This window comes from Colletotrichum navitas, assembly GCF_030913465.1.
Source record: "Colletotrichum navitas strain CBS 125086 chromosome Unknown LY79scaffold_57, whole genome shotgun sequence".
NCBI classification, from domain to species: Eukaryota; Fungi; Ascomycota; class Sordariomycetes; order Glomerellales; family Glomerellaceae; genus Colletotrichum; species Colletotrichum navitas.
Genome location: NW_026850603.1, coordinates 218,463 through 236,742, shown reverse-complemented (window position 1 = coordinate 236,742; position 18,280 = coordinate 218,463). Strand labels below are relative to the sequence as shown.

The window sequence follows — 18,280 nt, the reverse complement described above, 5'->3', positions numbered from 1 at the left end:
CGTGCGAATTTCTGTGGTGGGGCTTGCTTGGGAATGTAGTACTTAACGCGTACAGTGCGTTCGCTCTAAGTACCTACCGAGGTACTTAGATAGCATAGGAACTGCAAGGCGCCCAAGCAGGCAGTACCTGTACTCTACCTAGGTAGGTATGTGACCTTTCAGACTTGGTGTCCCGAATTGAACCGAAAGTAATAGTCAGTTCCAGTAGCTCCGCCTTAGCGACTCATTAATAGCACCGAGACCATACATCGTCATCCACAATTTCAATCTTTTAGATGGCGACAACGTGGAATCTCACATTTTGGCGGAATACAGCCAGCTTACTCCACTCCCATACTTGCCACAGGCATAGATTTATTTTTCACAGCTTCAGTTGAACCACTCACCACACTCTTCATTGTGTAACGCATTTTGGTCACGACAGCTATCATCCATATCCACGACCAGCAACCCGGACTCATCCAAGGGAAAGAAAAAACCGTATCGAACTGGGTGCTAGCCATGACGGAGCCGCAATCTGAACGGCCGGTAGGCAATTCTAGTGACGGCTCCAAAGTCGGCAACACTCAGAGCCTGCCGGAAAATTGCATTTGGTATTGCATCTTCCTGGTCGACCCCAACACCCAGAACAACCACAAAAACCATCTATCCCATCTTGAAGACTTGCGCAAATCAGCATTGCAGCTTACAACCCGACTGACATCCGACTATATCTGGCAGAAAGGCACATTCATTCTTGACGTAGTGACTGAACAAGGTATGCTTTAAACATGCCGCAACACTCAAGTCTCACCTAATATCTGGCTAGGCTTGACCTTTCTACGAGGAACAACCGACTACGGAGATTCCATCGAGGATGAATGGCTAGTAGTTTACATTCTCAGGGAGCTCTCCAAGTCCCACCCGAATGTCTGGGTACGCGTGTTCGATTCAGATGGGGAGTTCCTCCTGATAGAAGCAGCCAACGTTCTTCCAAAGTGGTTGAGTCCTGAAACCGACCAGAACCGTGTCTGGATCAACAACGGCTGCCTTCACATCATTCCTCAGCTACCCGACGAAAGCTTGAACTTCAAGCTACTGACGCTGCCAGATGCCGTAAACATCATCAAGAGTTCCCCTGACAAGCTGGTTCACTCAGACTTCATTGAAGCCGAGGCATTCTATCGCCTAGAGAAGTACCCTGACCAGATCCAGAAGTCTCTGCACCATTCACTCGTAACGGTCCCTCGAAGACTCGCTCATGTTCTCCACCAGAGTCCTAAGGCTGTCGCTCCGGCCGTGGAATCGTTCTACCTTCGTGACGCTCTGGATCTGAAAGCTCTTTTTTCTCAGAAAACCGACCTCCACTTCCCTCCGAAGGATCTGGTCACACTGAGTGTGAAATTCACCAGGGTGCTTTTTGCTCAACTCAAGTCTCAGAGGTTTGAGCCTCCCGGCTCTTGGGCCACCGTTATTCAAGAGGCAAAGGGGGCCGAGCAGGCACGTCTCGAAATGGGCATGAAACTCACATGCGGGTTCGAAATCATGCTCAATAATATTAAAAACACGGACAACCGTGAGGCTCGAGAGGCATGCATTGTTGTCGAGGAACTTCAAGAGGATGGGGACTCGGTGTTACCCGGAGATGATGAGATCAATTCATGGAGAGATGCTCACCTGGAAGATGATGAGTCGTGGATGGACATCAATTACGCCGATTTTGAGAGCGAGCTGGCGGGACGGCGAGGTGGGGAACGTATGGGATCCAACCCGGGATTTGGAGACGCTACAACGCAGGCAGACCTGCGGAAGATTGTATCTCGGTTCGAGGCCTTCTTAAACGACGACAGCGCAGGGCTCGATGGCGCCGAGGTTGACGAGATGGACATAGATGACGACGAGAGTGACGAAGACGATGAGGACGAGGACAAGGCGATCAGCTTCGACGAGGCAGAGTTTTCTCGGATGATGAGAGAGATGATGGGATTAGCACCGGCAGAGTCCAGCACAACATCAGTACCCAATGAGCCGGATGCAACAGCAACTAGAACTGCACGGCCAGCACCCGGGGAAAGTATAAAGGAGAAGGAATCTGAGGACGAAGAGCTCCGGAAGCTGTCTGCTCAGTTCGAAGCTGAGCTCAACGCACATGGCGCCCTGAGGTTGAACCAATCACGAAACGATGTTTCTATACTCAAGGGTATGGGCGAGGGTGGGAAGGCAGCTGTTGGTGGAAGGACTATAGCTGTGACGGCTGATCATAGGGCTACTGACGATTACGATGACGACAGCGGCGACGACGGAGAAGTCGATATTGACTATAATTTGGCCAAGAACCTTCTTGAGAGCTTCAAGGGTCAAGTAGGCATGCCAGGCCCAGCTGGCAACATCCTAGGCATGATGGGGCTACAGCTCCCGCGAGACGAAGACATGAGTGATTCCGAGGGAAGCAAGATATGAGATAGTGTAATGGCCAAATAAGTCCGGCGGTTTATTGTTGGTCACCAAACAGCTGTTTCCACCACGCATGAAGCGCCCCGGAGGTAGACGGCCGTATGCCAGGCCAACGATAAACGTGCTTCACGTGAGCATGCCTTGACAAGGCCTCACCTGTAGCCATGCATTTACGCAGCCCTTTGACATGTAGCGAATGATTTAATCGTCCTTACCACCACTCCTGGAGCGTTTCGCCGGATTCAATTCGCCACTTGGTCTTCTCCCCCTCCTAATGCGAGTAATTTCCAGTACGTCTAGCTCTGCCAGAATTGCATTGAGCCTCCTCCGAGCCTCTAGCTCGCGCCCGTGACTATCCTTTTGCGGCCGGAAGTATCCCTTGGCGATGTGGGTAACGGTGTGGTAACATTCGTACAGAAGAAGACGAATGTGAGCATTCTCCTTGTCTTCGATCAAGTCCGAGGAAAATATAGACGAGGTTTTGTCTTGCCGTCTGGAATAGCCGCCAAACCCCGCAAGGAAGTCGCTGCTCGGATCGCGGCCAAAGTTGAGGGCAAACAGCGGATCGCCGAATACAAAGTTGCTCCAGTCTTTCATTCCGGTCATGGTGATGTCGTCTTGACAATCTAGACAAATATTTGCTGCACCGTCCGATTCTGATTCGATCTCTTGACCGGCATTCCCTTCGTTTTCTGTATCATTGCCATTGATTTGGGGGACGATTTCGAGAGCGCTCTTCGTTTTGCTTGGTGTAAAAGAAGCGATGCCTCCTCGCCTGTTTTTCCTCAACGCGAGCGTGTTGGTGTCCTTTCCGACGTCAACAGCCACAAGTCTAGGTATTTTGATCTCGTCGAGTATGTGTTCAAGGCGCTTGAAATGCCGGCGAATGGTGCCATATCCCAGCATAACTTGCATGTCCTCTCCATCCCGAAGAACAGCTTCCAGCATGGAGTGAAATGCCGTAGTCCAGGACTGAACTCCCCTTGATTCCATCAGCCTCGCGTTCACATCTCGTTTTGTTTGCTTCGTGAGGTCAGTCACGGAGGGTGACGCAACCGAGTGGAGAACCGCAAAGGCAGGACCGAACCGCCCAGTTGGGGACACCTGCTTGCATAGCTGCCTGTACAATTCCCCAATCTGATAGTCGATTTTCCTACGTTCCGAGGGGGAGAGTGGTGGATTTAGCTCGGGTATCGGGACGCCTCGTGTTGGTTTCAGGAGGCTATATTCGAGACCCAGCTCGTTCAACGTTGCAGTATGCGATACGAGAGTTGGGACCATACAACGTAAATCCTCAGCCGCGTCATCGAGGGAGCTTCGGGCTCCTTTCGCATCCTTGGCCGCATATGAGGGGGATTCGAGCAGTTCATTCGGGTCGGTAGCTCGCTCTTGAAGAAGAGGCTGTTCGATGGTCTTGAAAGCAAGCCATTTCAAGACTGCTGCCTCCGAGATGACGGAGGCGCGTTCAGATCGAAGGAGCTTGACCATGGACGGCGGAGGAACGACGAGAACAAGGCCCGTTCCGTTGGAGACTTTGACCTCATAGATACGCTGGCAATTGACCGAGGGCATTACCTGAACTTGCTGGACGGTAGCCTGGGGTACTAAACGGCTTATAACGGCCTGTATAGGATTTACTGAGGGCGGCGCGCACATGGACGTTTCTGCTGCTGAAGCGCGACACGGGCTCTGCCTTATGGATGGCTGATGCGTGACGAACGGGATGTTGCAGCTCTGCGGAACGTCCTGGCAGACAATCTGTAGGCAGGATGAATTCGAGGTATGAGTGTGGTGACACCCACCAGAAGCCATGCGAAATGGGATGGCTGCCGGTAACTAGATATAGCGAGCCCCTTGCTGATCTCGAGACGAGGATGTTGTCGGGATGTACAAGGTAGCAATGAGTATGGACACACGGACAGATCCGGCCGGAATTTACGGACGCCGCTGTGCCAAGAAGGGCAATGTCAAGAGAGGAATCCAATGGCAATGGGTGGCTAGCGAGACATACTTGAGGAGTGGACGACCGAGGGGGGATGACTGGAAGACTGCCTGGCATCCTCTGGGATCCAAAGTATGCCGATGATGATGATGCCGAGTGGGTTAGGCGAATCAGAACAACGGAGGACTGCCATAAGCTCAAGTACGTCGACCCCCAGCGAGCACGGCAATGTTAGCGGGGCGACGGTGAACGATGATATCGTGATCGTGGTACTTGTTTCGGCAGGATAGGCTGCCGATTTTCATAGGATTGTCCGTGCTGGCAGCTGCTTTTTGGGCTACAAAGGGCGTCCAATCACACCATAATCGAGCGGGCTTGAGAATACATGCACAATAGGTTGTCACGGAGAAACAGTCGAGGGTAGGAAGATAAACTCAAGGATGGAGCGCAGCGCGCAGACATGGCTTGAGGCCATGTGGTAGCGCTTTGAAGACGACCTTGTTCTGTCCAGGTCAGGCGAAAACCTTGCCATGACAAGCCAACGAAGAGATGAACTAATAGGAAGGTACAGCAAGCGAGTAGTGGGCCAGCCAAATAAGTCGACGTGGGGCATGGAGGAATACTGTGAATAAGGGGAAGAGGCGCTCAATGAGCGTGTGAGAAATAAGCGAGAGAGACAACGCTAAGAAGCAGCCATGTTTCTGCATTGCTCCTCGGATGCGTGTGAGTAAAAATATGTGTGGAAGCCTGTCGTAGTAGGTACGGTAAGTCAACAGCCATCTCTTCCTTATGCCCTCCGGCAAAGGCGAGCCCGAGCTCGGCCTCGAGCTCAATCAGATAATTAGGAACAATGTCAAGAGCCCAAGCGACAAAGACCGAGTGAGAGTGAAGGAGAGGAAATGCGAAGAAACGAGACCACACCATCGGAGTCGGAAGGGTTGCGACGCAATATACCAAGAGAATCGGAATGCTTGCCACTTGGGGTCAACTCAAGCGAAGCTGCATGAGCTAGCTGGTCTTGTTTGAGAAAGGCTGTTGATATTTGGATCCATATTTCAGTCGGAGATCTCCATGTCCGCATATGCAGTAATGAAATATCTTGGCCCACCCGGAAGTATCTGACGGGAGATGATGTGTGCACCAATGGACGTAGGGTGTGTTGCTGCTTTGTATGCAGCAGCATGCCGTTTTCGTGTTGTGCATATGATGGTTTCAAAGTGTGCTTGTCAAAAATTCTACTCAAGCTAGCGAGACAGTATCGAAGAGAAGGGCTAAGAAAACGAGCAGATAAAGGTGCATACATTACCAAGTCGATGCAAAGTAAGTCAGCCCCCCCCCATTTCACGCTCCCCCCCATTTCGCGTATTCTGTTTTAAATCTTTTATAAATTAGGGAGTAGTCCTAGAAGAGTAAATAAAGGAGTATAAAGTAAAGAAAATTATAAACTATTTTATAATAAAGTTTATATACTTATACTATATATACTTAATAAGTTATTAGAGATTATATAAATATATAAGTTTTACTAATATAGTAAAATATACTATAAATAAGATTATACTATTAAAGCTAGTATTTTTTAAATAACTTTTAAATACTAAATATAAAGTTTTATAGTTTTTTACTTTATAGTACTTATTTAATATAAAAGTACTAAAAAAGTCCTAAGAAATTTTATTTTCTAAAGATTTATTTTAAGTAATTTTAGATTTTTAGACTTATTTATATAGATATAAAGCTAGTTTTAACTATTTTAAGCTTATTATTTTTTAAATAAATTTTAAAACTAAGTAAATTTTAAGTTTTATTAGTATATATTTAAGAAAAAATAAGTATAGTTTTTTAGTAAATACTATAAAGGTAAGTAAATAGTATTATATAATAGTGTTTAACTATAAACTTAAAACTTAAAAACTTTATACTTATACTTATACTAAATATCTATCTATATAGAAAGTTATAAGTTATTATATAAAGAGATAAGATTTATATAAAGGTGTAAAGCACTAGGGTTTAGGTAGAAAAGTGCGCAAAATGTAGGGGAGCGCGAAATGGGGGGGGGCTGACTTAAGTCCCATACACAACAAGATAGAATGATCGTTGGGAATCTTACTTTGTCCTATGTACGGATACCGTGTCCTCTCAGCAGATTCGTACAGCGCACTGACCACAAACTAGGCCTATTTCGAAAGGCGGTCAGCCAACCTAGCCACCCACCCACCCACCTAACCCTAACCCTTGCCACCAAACTTGCTGCTGACGTTGACTAGCCCCTGCATTTGCCACATCTAGATCCCTGTTTCTGCCAGCCCGCTTACCCCTTTCCAGTAGCCCGTGGTCAGTGCGCTGTACGAATCTGCTGAGAGGATACGGTACTCGGTCTGTAGTAATTAGGCCTAAGACGAGACTGGGAACGTGCAGGGACACCCCAGCTACACCACGCATAGACAAGCGAGTCGGGAATTTGGTGATTGGACACCGTCAAGCGAGGCTGGTGGGGCACGGACGTCCACCCGCAGTTTTGGGGCAGTCGTCGACTGGCTCAAGCGGGGAATATAGTGGACACCAAGTCCGAGATAAGATCCACTCCTTCCGGATGTTTCCAGCATACGGCGCAGACACCTTTGGCCCTCTTCCATCTCCGTGCCTTTCATCTGGTGCCATTGGTTCAGTGGCCTCTTGAAAACCTACCGCTTCTCGCATTTGGGGGCCGGGTGCTTTAGAGGCCTTGACCTGTCCCGGCCCTCAATCTGGGATTTTCTGATAAACGAAATATGCCTCTTCCTTCTTTGTACGAGTAATCTAGCCCAATTAATGTTGGTTGGTACGTTCGCTCCTCAGCTTGCTAACAGCTCGATCCCAATTCCGAAGACCCCAAGTTATAAGGTTGCGAGTTGGTCCAAGTCTATACATCAGTTGTCGCCATGGAAAGTACATGCTTGCCCGGAGTGGATAGCCTCGTTGCTCAGGCTGTTTTATATGGACGACACATCTCAATACAAGATAACCCTTGAAGCAAAGGAATGAAAGTTACGTGTCGAGTTGCTTGTGCTCCGTCAACAAGTACATAGGCGAGAGGTATCTGACCGTACGTTGCTTGGGAGGAGATTGAGTTTTTTTGCATTGTTGCAGAAACCAAATAGTCTCCGCGCTCCTTGGCCGATCTTTCAAGTAGCCTCAAAAGACCTGGTTTCGTGAGAGAAACGGACTAGAATATTGAAAGCTGCTGACGGTTCTGGAAACTCGTCAAATTTATACATATGGGGTTTAGCGCTGTCAAGGATGCAGATGTGCTGGAACACCACCCCATACTACCCCTGGTTCACTTTACTAGTATTTACGTGGTACTTTAAGAGGTATTACTGTCCAGCACAAAATGTCCAGCACGGACCTCAGCTGGTGTTCTGGCAAGATTGCCCTATCTCTTTTAGCGACACATCTTGCCGCCTGTAATATTACATAAGGCATATTATATTGACTGGCCTGAGAGCAGTTTTACTCATCATCATATCTCGCTTCACCTCAGCCAAGCATGAGGCTCAGTAACTGGGTGGCTTGTCGGGGAGTGAGCGAGCCTTCCCTGCAGCTGAGAGACGGAGGCACGAGGCCGTCGATCCATCTCGCCAAGGCCATTTCCATGCCGTCGAATATCCTGGATGCAAGAAAACTGACGTCTTCTGCATTCATGCCCAGGCAGAGCGTGCTGCATTTCTGAGTGGCTCAAAATGATATATGATCCCATGTCGCTTCTGCAGATGCGGACTTAGCTTGAGCTGACTGCATTGACAAACAGCTGTCTCACAATCGCTAGGGCCAATACTTGCAACCAATGGTTGGCCTCATGCATGTGCCTACGGCGGCCCTCAGTATATTTTCTCTTTTCTGTAATTCGACGCTGTCTATGTCGTATATCTTCGAGTGCCTGTGTAACTGGGCGTATGTCAGAAACGATGAGTTAGCTATTCTTTCCGACTAACTGCTTGGAAGTCAGGCTACATCTGTCGTGGTTACTATCGCTATCAATCACATCGCATCCAAGACGCCGCATCCACCTTCACCGCTCGCCTTGGCGCCCATATCCTTTGGCTTTGCCCCGGGAGAAGCTTTATACAACTCGTTGACATTGAGCTTCTTGAGCCCGTCCCAGTCACTACGCTCAATGACACTCATGCCGCAGAAGCTCTGCCACAGCGGTTAGCCAAGGTTGGATGAAGGTTTCGTTATCAGCACAAGCCACTTACCTGGAAGACGTCAACCAGCACCACCTTGTCAGGGTTAGTCAGGTTGACCTTGTGTCTCGGATTGACGGCCTTGGCGATTTGACTGATGAGCTCGTCGCGGTCAAGTGAGCTATTGCTTCTTATCGAAGGTCGGATGGCATACTGGCTGTGTGTTAGCACCGACTTGGGCTAGATGTCCTGCGTTTTGAGACTGACCGTGAAGGCTGGCTTCTCAGCCTCTCTTGGCGCTTCTGCACTGATCTCCTGTTCCCTGACATCCTCTTTCCCAACTCCAATTTCCACTGATCCCTCCTTAATCTCGCTATCCGTAACCCTAGGAAGGGTGTCCATCGTCAACTCGAAGTGGGCTGCTAAGGCCTTCCTGGCTACTCTTGCTACGCCATTCTCCGAGGCCTTATCGACAAACGTAACCGGCGTCAGTCGGTTGATATACTTAGTTCTTCGCTCCTTCAAATCTGTGCAAAGGCTTGCATCTTGGCAGATCCGGCGGCAGAGCTCAACAGGATCCACTGGATCTCTCGTCTTCATGAAGAAGACACATTCGATGCCGGCCTTGATAGCTTTGAAATTGCGCTTGGACTTGCTCTTGCCACCGCCACTAATACCCTCGAGCTCCTTCTTGATGGAATCCTCGATGTCCTCGGCCTCGTTGTCCGATTCAACATCTTCGTCGGGAGGGGCAATGTTATACATCGTTTTGCCATACTGAGAGACAAATATGATGAGTATAAGTTGAAAGTGACACTAGAGAAACAAACCTCGTCACAGAGCAAGTTGAACTCGCTGATTGCTTTCGCGTCCATGCCTCGTGCAAATGTAACCCAAATGCCCTTGTCTCCAACGCCGATGGTGACGCCTTTGTCTTGAAGGCTGGCAACCTTAGCCTTGTGTTGGGGCGTCTGCCAGGCACCTGCACCCTTCCCACCCTATAACGTCGGAATTAGTCGAAGAAGTCATCGCTTGAGACATTGGAGCATAATATATAGGCATGAGCATGCATTCGGGTGAAACCCACTTTGCTTCTCTTCGCTGGGTGGGCATCGCCGCCTCTGGAGCTGGGCTGTTTCCTCTTAGAGTCCGACATATCGAGAGATGAGTATGAGAGCTACACGACTGTGTATGGCCAACAACTCGATATCCGATTCGCTCGGATTTCGATATAGGTAAGTGTGAGGTGGATCAGTGTAAAAAGGTTGGTGGCTGGTGAAGAAGAAAAGCTTGGTGCGCCACGTGAAAGAGGAAAACATTGCCACACCGCCCGAAGGCAATAAATTTGACGACCTGGACCCGCCGTCCCGATGCCATGTCATCCAGCTGCTGCCCAGTCGACCTAAGGCCCCGAAGTATGACCCAGTTGTTTTGTTTCAATCATCGATATTGCAGGATTGTTAATGAGAATTGGTGCTATACTCTTCGCTTTTCAATTAAACTGACGTCGTTCTGCAAATTAATCCCTTACGGGAATATCAATCCCGGACCGATTGGGCTTAGGTGCACGATTTCCGAAACGTTTGTGACCGCAATTATCACCGTTCGTTACGTAGAGCCTCACGACGTCTAGAACGACAGTTTACCATGTGTTCAGCATAACTATGACGCTGGGTTGCGCCGTAGCACATAGATGGAGCGCAGATGGACGAGTGAAGGAGAATGAGCTGAGGGTTGCTACAGTTTCACAATCTCAATTCCCTCATGCCTAACGTACCTAGCAAGGAAAGGGACTGGGTGGCACCGAGAAGCAGCTATGGCTGACGTTTCCCTCATGTTCAAGGACGGAAAGTGTACTGTTTGCTCGAGATTCTATACAATCAGGCAAAGCGACGCCGGCTCATACAGATGAACATATAATTCACAGACACGAATGATCTACGTATGCTTCAGTGACCATAAGGCCCCTGTTCAACTAATTGATAGGAAACCATCATGCTTAGTCGTACGCCACTAACATGTGCTTGTCATTGCCCTACTCGGACCTCGCGTTGTTTCTGGCACTAGCTTCGGCAGTCATAATGAGAGCTCTCGGAGCATCCTCCTTTGGGAGATAAAGCTCTACAAACTGCAGTGCTGTAGGGTTGTTGAAGTCATTGTCGGTCAGGAGCTTCTCCAACTCATCCTTGGTCTTGACGACAAACTTCTTGGCCGTCTTATCAGTGCCGCCAAACACTGTTGCGAGCTCCTTGTACTGCCACTGGACGATGTCGTTATATTCGGCCTCCATGCCGTGGATGAAACGTTCAATGGTATATCCATCATTGCAGATGACAAAACTGAATGCCAGGTGTTAGTATCCCGGGCAGGTTCAAAGGGTAGGATGAGTTGGACTCACATCGTCGTATGCAAGTCGTGTCGAAGCATCGTGGTGACCTCCTGTGCCGTGAGCTGGAAAGAGCCGTCACCAACAAACAGTATAGTCCTGCGATCTTGGCCTGCATCTTTCGCAGCAAGCGCAGCACCCTGCGCGGCGCCAACTGACCAGCCGATACTTCCCCAGAAGACTTGACTCAAAGCCGTGACCCCGGCAGGGAATTTGGTATCCCAGATACCAAAGTTTGCCGTTCCGGTCTCGGTAACCACAATGTCGTTCTCGCGGAGATAGTTGCCAACTCTAGGCCACAGGTAGGCCTGAGTGATGCCTTGGGAGGGGTCCGAGTTCGGGCTGGGCACCCTGTTGATTACTTCCGGAGATGTCGTGATGGTAAGTTGGCTCAGGTCGAGGCTCTCGGTAACCTTCCGCAGGACACCACGCATAGTGATTCCGGGATATTCGGAGTAGCGCACCCTAGTGTGCGTGCTGTGAAAATCAATGGTATTGAGTTGGGATGTCCGGTAGGAGAATCCAGCTGTGTTGAAATCACTCTGTAATCCGGTTAGCGGTCCATATACGACCCAAGATGGCACCGTAAACTTACCTTGAGACCACCAACTGATAGAATCAGATCCGAAGACTCCACACGCTCAGCAACGTGGGGTTGCGAAGCAGTCCCAGCATATACACCACCATAGTTGGGATGGGTTTCGTTGACGGCACCCTTGCCCATGGGTGTGACGAAGACGGGGATTTTGGTCTTCTCGAGGAGTGCATGAATCTCGGGCAAAACGCGGTGGCGGATGGCGCAAGCGTCGATGAGCATAATGGGCCTTTTTGCAGCGTGGAGGCTCTTAAGAATTACATCGACAACGTAGTCCTCTCTGACGGGGTCATTGGTGGCCTCCTCCATGTTTATTGGCGTCTGCAACCTCTCGCCCTCGACCTTCTTCTGAACCATATCGGTTGGAAGCATGATGTAGACGGGGCGACTGCGGATCCAGCACTCTCTCAGAGCATGGTCGATTTGATTGGCGATTTCAGCTGGGTTGTTGAGACGAGCAACGTCACATGAGATCTGAGAGCTCATGTTGGAAAAGACGTTAAAGTCACCGTTGCCCAGAGTGTGATGTAAGAGCATGCCGTTCTTCTGGGAAATGGTAGACGGGCATCCGACAATGTGGACAACGGGAATGTGTTCTGAGTAGGCGCCAGCGAGAGCGTTGATGGCAGAGAGCTCGCCGACACCAAAGGTGGTGATAATGGCCGAGATGCCTTTGACACGGGCGTAACCATCGGCAGCATAGCCTACCGAGGGTATCAGTACGTTGAGAAATACAGTAGCTATTGGGTGAAGATTGTGCAAGGCTCACCGGCGTTGAGCTCGTTGACGTTGCCAACCCACTTCAGACCACACTCGGGGAGGTAGTCGAGGGCAACAAGGTTGAAGTCCCCTGGGAGACCGTGGACGGAACGAACCCCGATTTCGTGAAGCCTTCTGAAGAGGTATTCAACAACATCAACGGGCTGTTTCAGCCCTTGAGTTCTAATATCGGCCATAGCTGTATGAATGTAGACCGGCTGGCTATTGGAGCAGAGGTGGCTTTGGTGCTGCTGTTGCTGTTACTGGTGCTGCGAGGGTTGATATGAAAATGTGATTTCCAATTACTGAGCTGGAGAAGAAGAACTTCTAGGTCTAGGACTGGAGGCAGATATGTTTATATCAAGTCCTTATCTCGGAGAGATGGCGAGCTTGGTCTCGGCCTAACTTACTTGTCATCGTCAGATATAATGACCAGGATCATCAAGTCAGGCCACTGGCCATTGCAAGGTGGAAGGACAGAGGCTATCGGCGATGAGCGGTTTCTTAAGGTAGGTCCACATTCGTGTACGTTTGTACTTTGAACGGAAGTACTAGATAAGCTTGTAAAGCGGTTGGGTGTGAGTAACTTGCCAGTCTCGGTATCTGGTGGAATGCATGGGATTGGTGTTGGGAACCGACGACGGGGGAGAAAGACGGGAGATGGTAGCGTTGCTACCCCTCAGGCAAAGCTAAGAATGGAGGGGCAGCAGACAATGGTCTATTGCATCAACAATACGCAAACGACGGGACAGGAGTGATGTAAGTAAACACACCACACGAAAGTGCGGCCACCAACACGCCGGGCTCATGCCGGACCATGCCGGGGGTGCTGGAGCTTTTGGTGTCACAAAAGCCAGACACACCCTCAGATATCCGGGACGAGCCACTCTTTTGCTGTGGCGAGATGGGGCGAAATGGGACGAGAGATAATGAAGTTGCTCATTAGAACACGTGTAGTGCAGCGGCACAAAGGGAGTTGCAGCAGGGAAGGTGACAATCTCGGGCCCAGCGAAGAAGGGGAAAGAAGCAAATCCATAGCGGGCCATAGCGGGCCGCACTGGAAGTGGTGCCATACTGTGCCACCTATGTACTTACAATGTAGGTACCTAGGTACGTGTACCATAGTATCCCAGTCCTCGACTCGATCCGAGCTGCAAGCCCAAAGAAGCTCTGAAGGTGTAATCACTTTCACTCTTGAATCACAATCAGATTCGCATCCTGCGCTGCCATGCATCCAACTATCCTCTGATAGCGTGGGATGTGCCTATTGCTTACATGCCGCTGCTGCTGGGAGCTGCATTGTCTAATCCATCTTCTCTTTGCCTTCGCTGGGCAAAGGGAGGGGATACCGAAGTCTCTATGTTCAGCAAGTGGGATCCACGTTTGCCCTAGTCTTCTAGACTTGGCCGAGCCGCATGAACGCATACAGGAATTCTCAAACTCTCGATTCAGTATTTTGCCTATGCTACGTAAGCTGGCAAACTTTACCGCTCTCTAAACGGGCGTCTGCATTGCAGGTTTTTTTTTAGTATTCAGGCTCGCCTTACTAACCCAAGGTTTACACATGGCCTGATACTGGCACCATTTCGGCTCTGCTGCGGTGCCATTTGATAGATACAGTAAGCCTCCGTATAGGCCCTGGCGGTACGTACCGTAACCGTGGAGCGGGATTACGGGCTCAGACGTTCCTATGATAGGTCTCGGGCCGCCCATATAACATTGGCCGGCCTCTCTCTGCTCGGAAGGGCCACACGGTCGCTTTCGGTCCGAAGACAACCGACTGCCATCATCAGATCCATCAGCACTGGAAACCGTCTTACTCGTCAACGATGCTTTGGCTTGAGTTTCTGGTGCTGATCTTATCTAGTACTCGCGCATTTCTTCGGTGCAAACCCATGTTCAGGACTACCTTAAAGCATGAGATAAAAAAGGGATACGGTGGTGACTGAGACATCGATGACAGTCACCTAGTATATACGAAGTGTTTTCTGCCTTTGATACAATGGCTGTGTTGTACATCCTGGCCCCAAACAGGACAATATCCCCTACAAAAGTGCAAAAACCATGCCCATGATGTTACCAGACCCCACTTCCCCTACTAAACAGTTGGTACACATCGCACGCTTGTCGGATAATGTCGCTTTAATCACAACGGCCGTCTTTCCATCCAGTGCGCCATCGCTCCTCCCATTTGCTACAGTCAAACTCCTTCTTCCCCAACTTACGGTTGACCTCGTTATGAGCCTGGCAAAGCCAGTTTCCAAACTCGCCACGCCCCTCAACCCTTATCTGCTCCCTTTGCATATAAGACTGGAAGTCCTCTGCGCACACCCAGCAGGGGTACAGTTTTGAGAATAGCCTCATGAATCCTCGGAGATCCTCCTTTTGTGCTGACGAGGGCTTCTCGGGGTACGTCGCAGCAATCGAGTGCAGTAGCTGCCAAGTGCCGCGCCCAAGTGCTTCGACATCAGGCGGGCAGTCATCGGCAGGTTCCGAGGTCACTGTTGCACTCTTTTTCAGCGATCCATTCATCTGGGAGGCCCAGCTGGAGAAGGCACTTTTGGAGGAGCAGGATCGACACCTCAACAGGTTCTTCGTCAGTAAGCATCCGCGAGCGAGGTTGCAATAAAGTCTAAACATTGAACAGAAAATACATACGGCTTGCCATCAGGGCCCAGTACCATTCCCTTGGGTAAAGGCTTGGGTGGCTCAGATGTCGTTCTTGTTGTCGTCGTGGCAGCTGGAGATGCACCACCTGACGGGGAGTCTCGCCCTTCATCAGCCATAACTGGAGAATTTCACCCGCAGGGTTGCCTTTGTATCGCAAGTAGCCGAAAGACCGCAACGAACCGAGAAGAAAAGACCCAATGCAACAAGGAACATGAATGGGGTGATTCAAGGTGTGCGATCTTGGAGTAAGTAGTCTGCGGATATTGTCGGAGGAAATTTGTAAGCTCCAAGCTGTTCGTCCGTTAATATTCGAACGTCCTTATCGATAAGCATGGACAGCGTTAGAACATCCAATGGTGGGCTAATGCGACGCTGCCTACAGTGGCGATGCCTGCTCAGTTCGGCTTGGGTCCCTGACCTAAGACCTCCAGTACTGTACAGTGGGGTATCACAGGTCTCAAGCCGCCCTGTAGTATGCCACCTTAAATCCCTTTAGTGGATTATAGTGGCTTACAGTAGAGAGTACAGTAAGACTAATTCTATCTTTTTTTATTTTCTTCTTTTACTTCTTATTTACTCTATATTACACTATTGCTTTAAGTTCAAAGTTAAAATAAAACCTATAATAGTGTATATAAAGAAGTTATAACAATATAAAAGTAAAAAAAAACTATACTTATATATCTAAGTTAGTAAGTTATTTTAAGTGTAAAACTGTAAGTTTAGTGGATTTAAGGTGGTAAACTATTGGGTGGCTTGAGACTTTTGAAACCCCACTGCACATGAGCTGGCATGCAATATGGTAAGATACTCTGATGAGTGTCCACCACGGGTGTTAGGTCGGTCCACCGCTCTAGCCCATCGGTGAGGTGAGATGGCTCCATGGGGTGCTTTCTATCCCTGAACCGCATAAGGGGCCATGAAAGATCTTCCGATTTCTTCAACCCATCCGCCATCTTTTCGGGCCGTCGAGGTGCACTCGTGTTTTGTCGTTGAGACATGGATATCGGTGCGACTGTTTGCAGTTCCAATTGTCCCAGCGATCAGGCTCGCTCTGTTGTGTCGGGAGATCCATCACCTACGACGACAGGGTGGTAAGCGAGATCAGAGGAGCTATACTGGCTTGAGTGGGCAAAAAGAGGGAAAACTACCTAGGACTGCAGGCTCCGAGAATACAATCATTCCACGATACTCCAGTTTGCCGCTAGACAGTAATATCCTCAGAACTCAAGAAGTGCAAGTTGACAAAGAAATACACTTGGGCCCGCTTCGGTGTTAGCAAGATTCTTTCTTCCCCAAATAATAGGTAAACTATCAGGCTCAGAGACGAGGTTTTCTTGACTTGCTTTACCTTACCTAAGACAGTACAGTCAGTACGTAGCTTTTGTTAGGCGGCGCCTCAAGCAGCTGGCTCCCTCAAGCGGGGCACAAGTGCTCCGCCTAAGATGACTCGAAGTCAACTTTGAGAGAAATCCACAAACTATCTACTTTGTGACAGTTATCGTTCTTGTGAGACGAATCCTCTCATCTCATCTAGCTTTCCTTTTGACAAATTTATACACCAGTCTCAATCGTTCTGTCCTGAAATGGCTCAAATCCCCTCGTTGCCTTCACTGGCCAAGGTGCCAGTGCTTTTACTCAAGACCAGGTCTTTACCGAGCGACTCGTACGAGGACCTCTTCTCTCGCAAAGACAACAGCTGGGATTTTGAACCGACTTTCGTTCCTGTACTACAGCACAGCTTTCAGGAGCAGGGCATGGCGACGGTAAGGAATATATTGCATCGCCGCGGTATCAATACAAACCCCGATGCCACGTACGGCGGCCTCGTCTTTACATCGCAGCGAGCTGTCGAGGCATTTTCCAGCTTGGTGGCAGAGAAGAAGAAGGAGAAGGAGGAGGACAACGACGAAGACGACGAGGAGGAGGGTCAGTTAGGCCATCCCGCAACTCATAGCATTGAAGTTTACATCTCCGACAAGGAACCGAGGCTGATGGAATGAACAGAGACCGACGAAAAGTGGCCTCACCTCCAGGATGTACCGGTCTACAGCGTTGGTCCGGCCACCACACGAGCGCTCAATTCAATCTCACAACAACCGCCATTGAAGATTTTCGGAGAGCACACCGGCAATGGCGATGCCTTAGCCAAGTTTATATTGGAACACTACGGCCGATGGTACCAAGACCGGCCGACGAAGCCACCCGTGCTCTTCCTCGTTGGCGAGCAGAGGCGGGATATCATTCCAAAGCGCCTCATGAGTGTGGATCTGCCAAGTGACCGAAGAATCCAAGTGGATGAAGTCGTCGTCTACGGAACGGACGTAATGAAATCTTTCCCACGCGATTTTGCAGAAATCCTTAAGACCACCGAGGACCGGCCGGCACGCTGGGTGGTCGTCTTTTCGCCCACAGGTTGCGACATCATGCTGCGTAGTCTCGGTTTAATGGACGACTCAACGGGCAAGGCAAAGAGGGACGAGTGTGGGGAGCGCAAGACATTCATTGCAACCATTGGTCCGACAACAAGGGATTATCTCAGACGCACATTCGACTTCGAACCAGACGTCTGTGCCGAGGAACCGACTCCGAGAGGCGTTGAATCTGGCATTATTAAGTTCCTTGAGCGGGACGAGCGGGACAGCCGACACTACCAGAAACCATTGGAGAACGAATCAACGTAAAGTTGTACAAGTTCAACAAATGCACTGAGTGGGACCGACGCTGCCTCGAATCCCTTCTCGGATACTTTGAATGCTGCAATCGCACGAGGCATGGATAGGGTGACTCGATTCCTATGTCGTCCCCATCCACGCGCAAATTACGTACACAATGGTTCAGGTCATAATTAACAGACAACGATAACCTTGGTCTCGCACCGATATCATGCCAAGGTGTTGAGATGCACAAGCGTTGGAAGATACCGATGAACATGGATGCCATGGCTAGAGCGTGTATTCTGATTGGCTATTCGTCTTGTTAATTGAGTGTGACGCGAACGCGAAAATTCGCGTGGTTGTCATCCTGCGCGAAACCCCGACTAGAAGTACCGCGTTGCAACCCCAAGTCGCGTAGGTCAAGACTCGGACCGCGTGGTCCCCACCGAATCTGTGAACTCTCGGAATCATCCCCAGCCATATGGCCAGAAGGGAAAATTTTAGGGAAAACTTTCACCAAAGAAACAAATGTAAGAGATGAGGGACAAGAAAAGAGTACTGGAATTAATTCGCTTCAATGAGGGTCTTGCCTTCTCAAAGGACACAAATGACTAACATCCGTCCCACTTCATAAACAAAGACTCATTTCTCCCGGTATGGCCTTGCGCC

At 49.6% G+C, this 18,280-nt stretch overlaps 6 protein-coding genes across 6 annotated transcripts; 2 read left to right on the top strand and 4 right to left on the bottom strand.

Moving 5' to 3' along the window:
* Nucleotides 1–501: 501 nt before the first annotated feature.
* On the top strand, nucleotides 502–2,439 carry LY79DRAFT_521238 (SGT1 protein-domain-containing protein; the record flags this gene model as incomplete). Its single annotated transcript, XM_060555329.1, has 2 exons — nucleotides 502–757; nucleotides 809–2,439. The coding sequence occupies 2 exons, from the start codon at nucleotides 502–504 to the stop codon at nucleotides 2,437–2,439; spliced, it is 1,887 nt and encodes a 628-aa protein (XP_060411321.1).
* A 195-nt stretch (nucleotides 2,440–2,634) lies between these two features.
* LY79DRAFT_521176 (uncharacterized protein) lies at nucleotides 2,635–4,089 on the bottom strand (the record flags this gene model as incomplete). The annotated part of the gene is made up of 1 exon (XM_060555319.1): nucleotides 2,635–4,089. The coding sequence occupies one exon, from the start codon at nucleotides 4,087–4,089 to the stop codon at nucleotides 2,635–2,637; it is 1,455 nt and encodes a 484-aa protein (XP_060411320.1).
* Nucleotides 4,090–8,257: 4,168 nt separating this feature from the next.
* LY79DRAFT_314153 (THUMP domain-containing protein) lies at nucleotides 8,258–9,900 on the bottom strand. The gene is made up of 5 exons (XM_060552361.1): nucleotides 9,632–9,900; nucleotides 9,375–9,542; nucleotides 8,812–9,321; nucleotides 8,617–8,757; nucleotides 8,258–8,557 (listed from the first exon to the last, which is right to left on the bottom strand). Exons 1-5 carry the CDS (start codon nucleotides 9,698–9,700, stop codon nucleotides 8,399–8,401), a joined length of 1,047 nt encoding a protein of 348 aa, XP_060411319.1. The 5' UTR covers nucleotides 9,701–9,900; the 3' UTR covers nucleotides 8,258–8,398.
* Nucleotides 9,901–10,579: 679 nt separating this feature from the next.
* On the bottom strand, nucleotides 10,580–12,481 carry LY79DRAFT_671983 (thiamine pyrophosphate enzyme; the record flags this gene model as incomplete). Its single annotated transcript, XM_060563993.1, has 4 exons — nucleotides 10,580–10,883; nucleotides 10,943–11,472; nucleotides 11,526–12,229; nucleotides 12,295–12,481. 4 exons carry the CDS (start codon nucleotides 12,479–12,481, stop codon nucleotides 10,580–10,582), a joined length of 1,725 nt encoding a protein of 574 aa, XP_060411318.1.
* Nucleotides 12,482–14,426: 1,945 nt separating this feature from the next.
* Nucleotides 14,427–15,070, bottom strand: LY79DRAFT_521134 (Erv1/Alr family protein; the record flags this gene model as incomplete). The annotated part of the gene is made up of 2 exons (XM_060555316.1): nucleotides 14,427–14,876; nucleotides 14,939–15,070. The coding sequence occupies 2 exons, from the start codon at nucleotides 15,068–15,070 to the stop codon at nucleotides 14,427–14,429; spliced, it is 582 nt and encodes a 193-aa protein (XP_060411317.1).
* Nucleotides 15,071–16,540: 1,470 nt separating this feature from the next.
* On the top strand, nucleotides 16,541–18,125 carry LY79DRAFT_692574 (uroporphyrinogen-III synthase HemD; the record flags this gene model as incomplete). Its single annotated transcript, XM_060564767.1, has 2 exons — nucleotides 16,541–16,825; nucleotides 16,964–18,125. 2 exons carry the CDS (start codon nucleotides 16,541–16,543, stop codon nucleotides 17,636–17,638), a joined length of 960 nt encoding a protein of 319 aa, XP_060411316.1. The 3' UTR covers nucleotides 17,639–18,125.
* Nucleotides 18,126–18,280: the final 155 nt, after the last annotated feature.

Excerpts from the sequence above, each read along its gene's own strand:
- LY79DRAFT_314153 (XM_060552361.1), bottom strand. The coding sequence starts at position 9,700 with ATGTCGGACTCTAAGAGGAAACAGCCCAGCTCCAGAGGCGGCGATGCC. Across the intron at positions 9,543-9,631 it reads ACCCAGCGAAGAGAAGCAAA|GGTGGGAAGGGTGCAGGTGC; the intron begins GTGGGTTTCACC and ends CCGACGTTATAG. Across the intron at positions 9,322-9,374 it reads TCAACTTGCTCTGTGACGAG|TATGGCAAAACGATGTATAA; the intron begins GTTTGTTTCTCT and ends TTTGTCTCTCAG.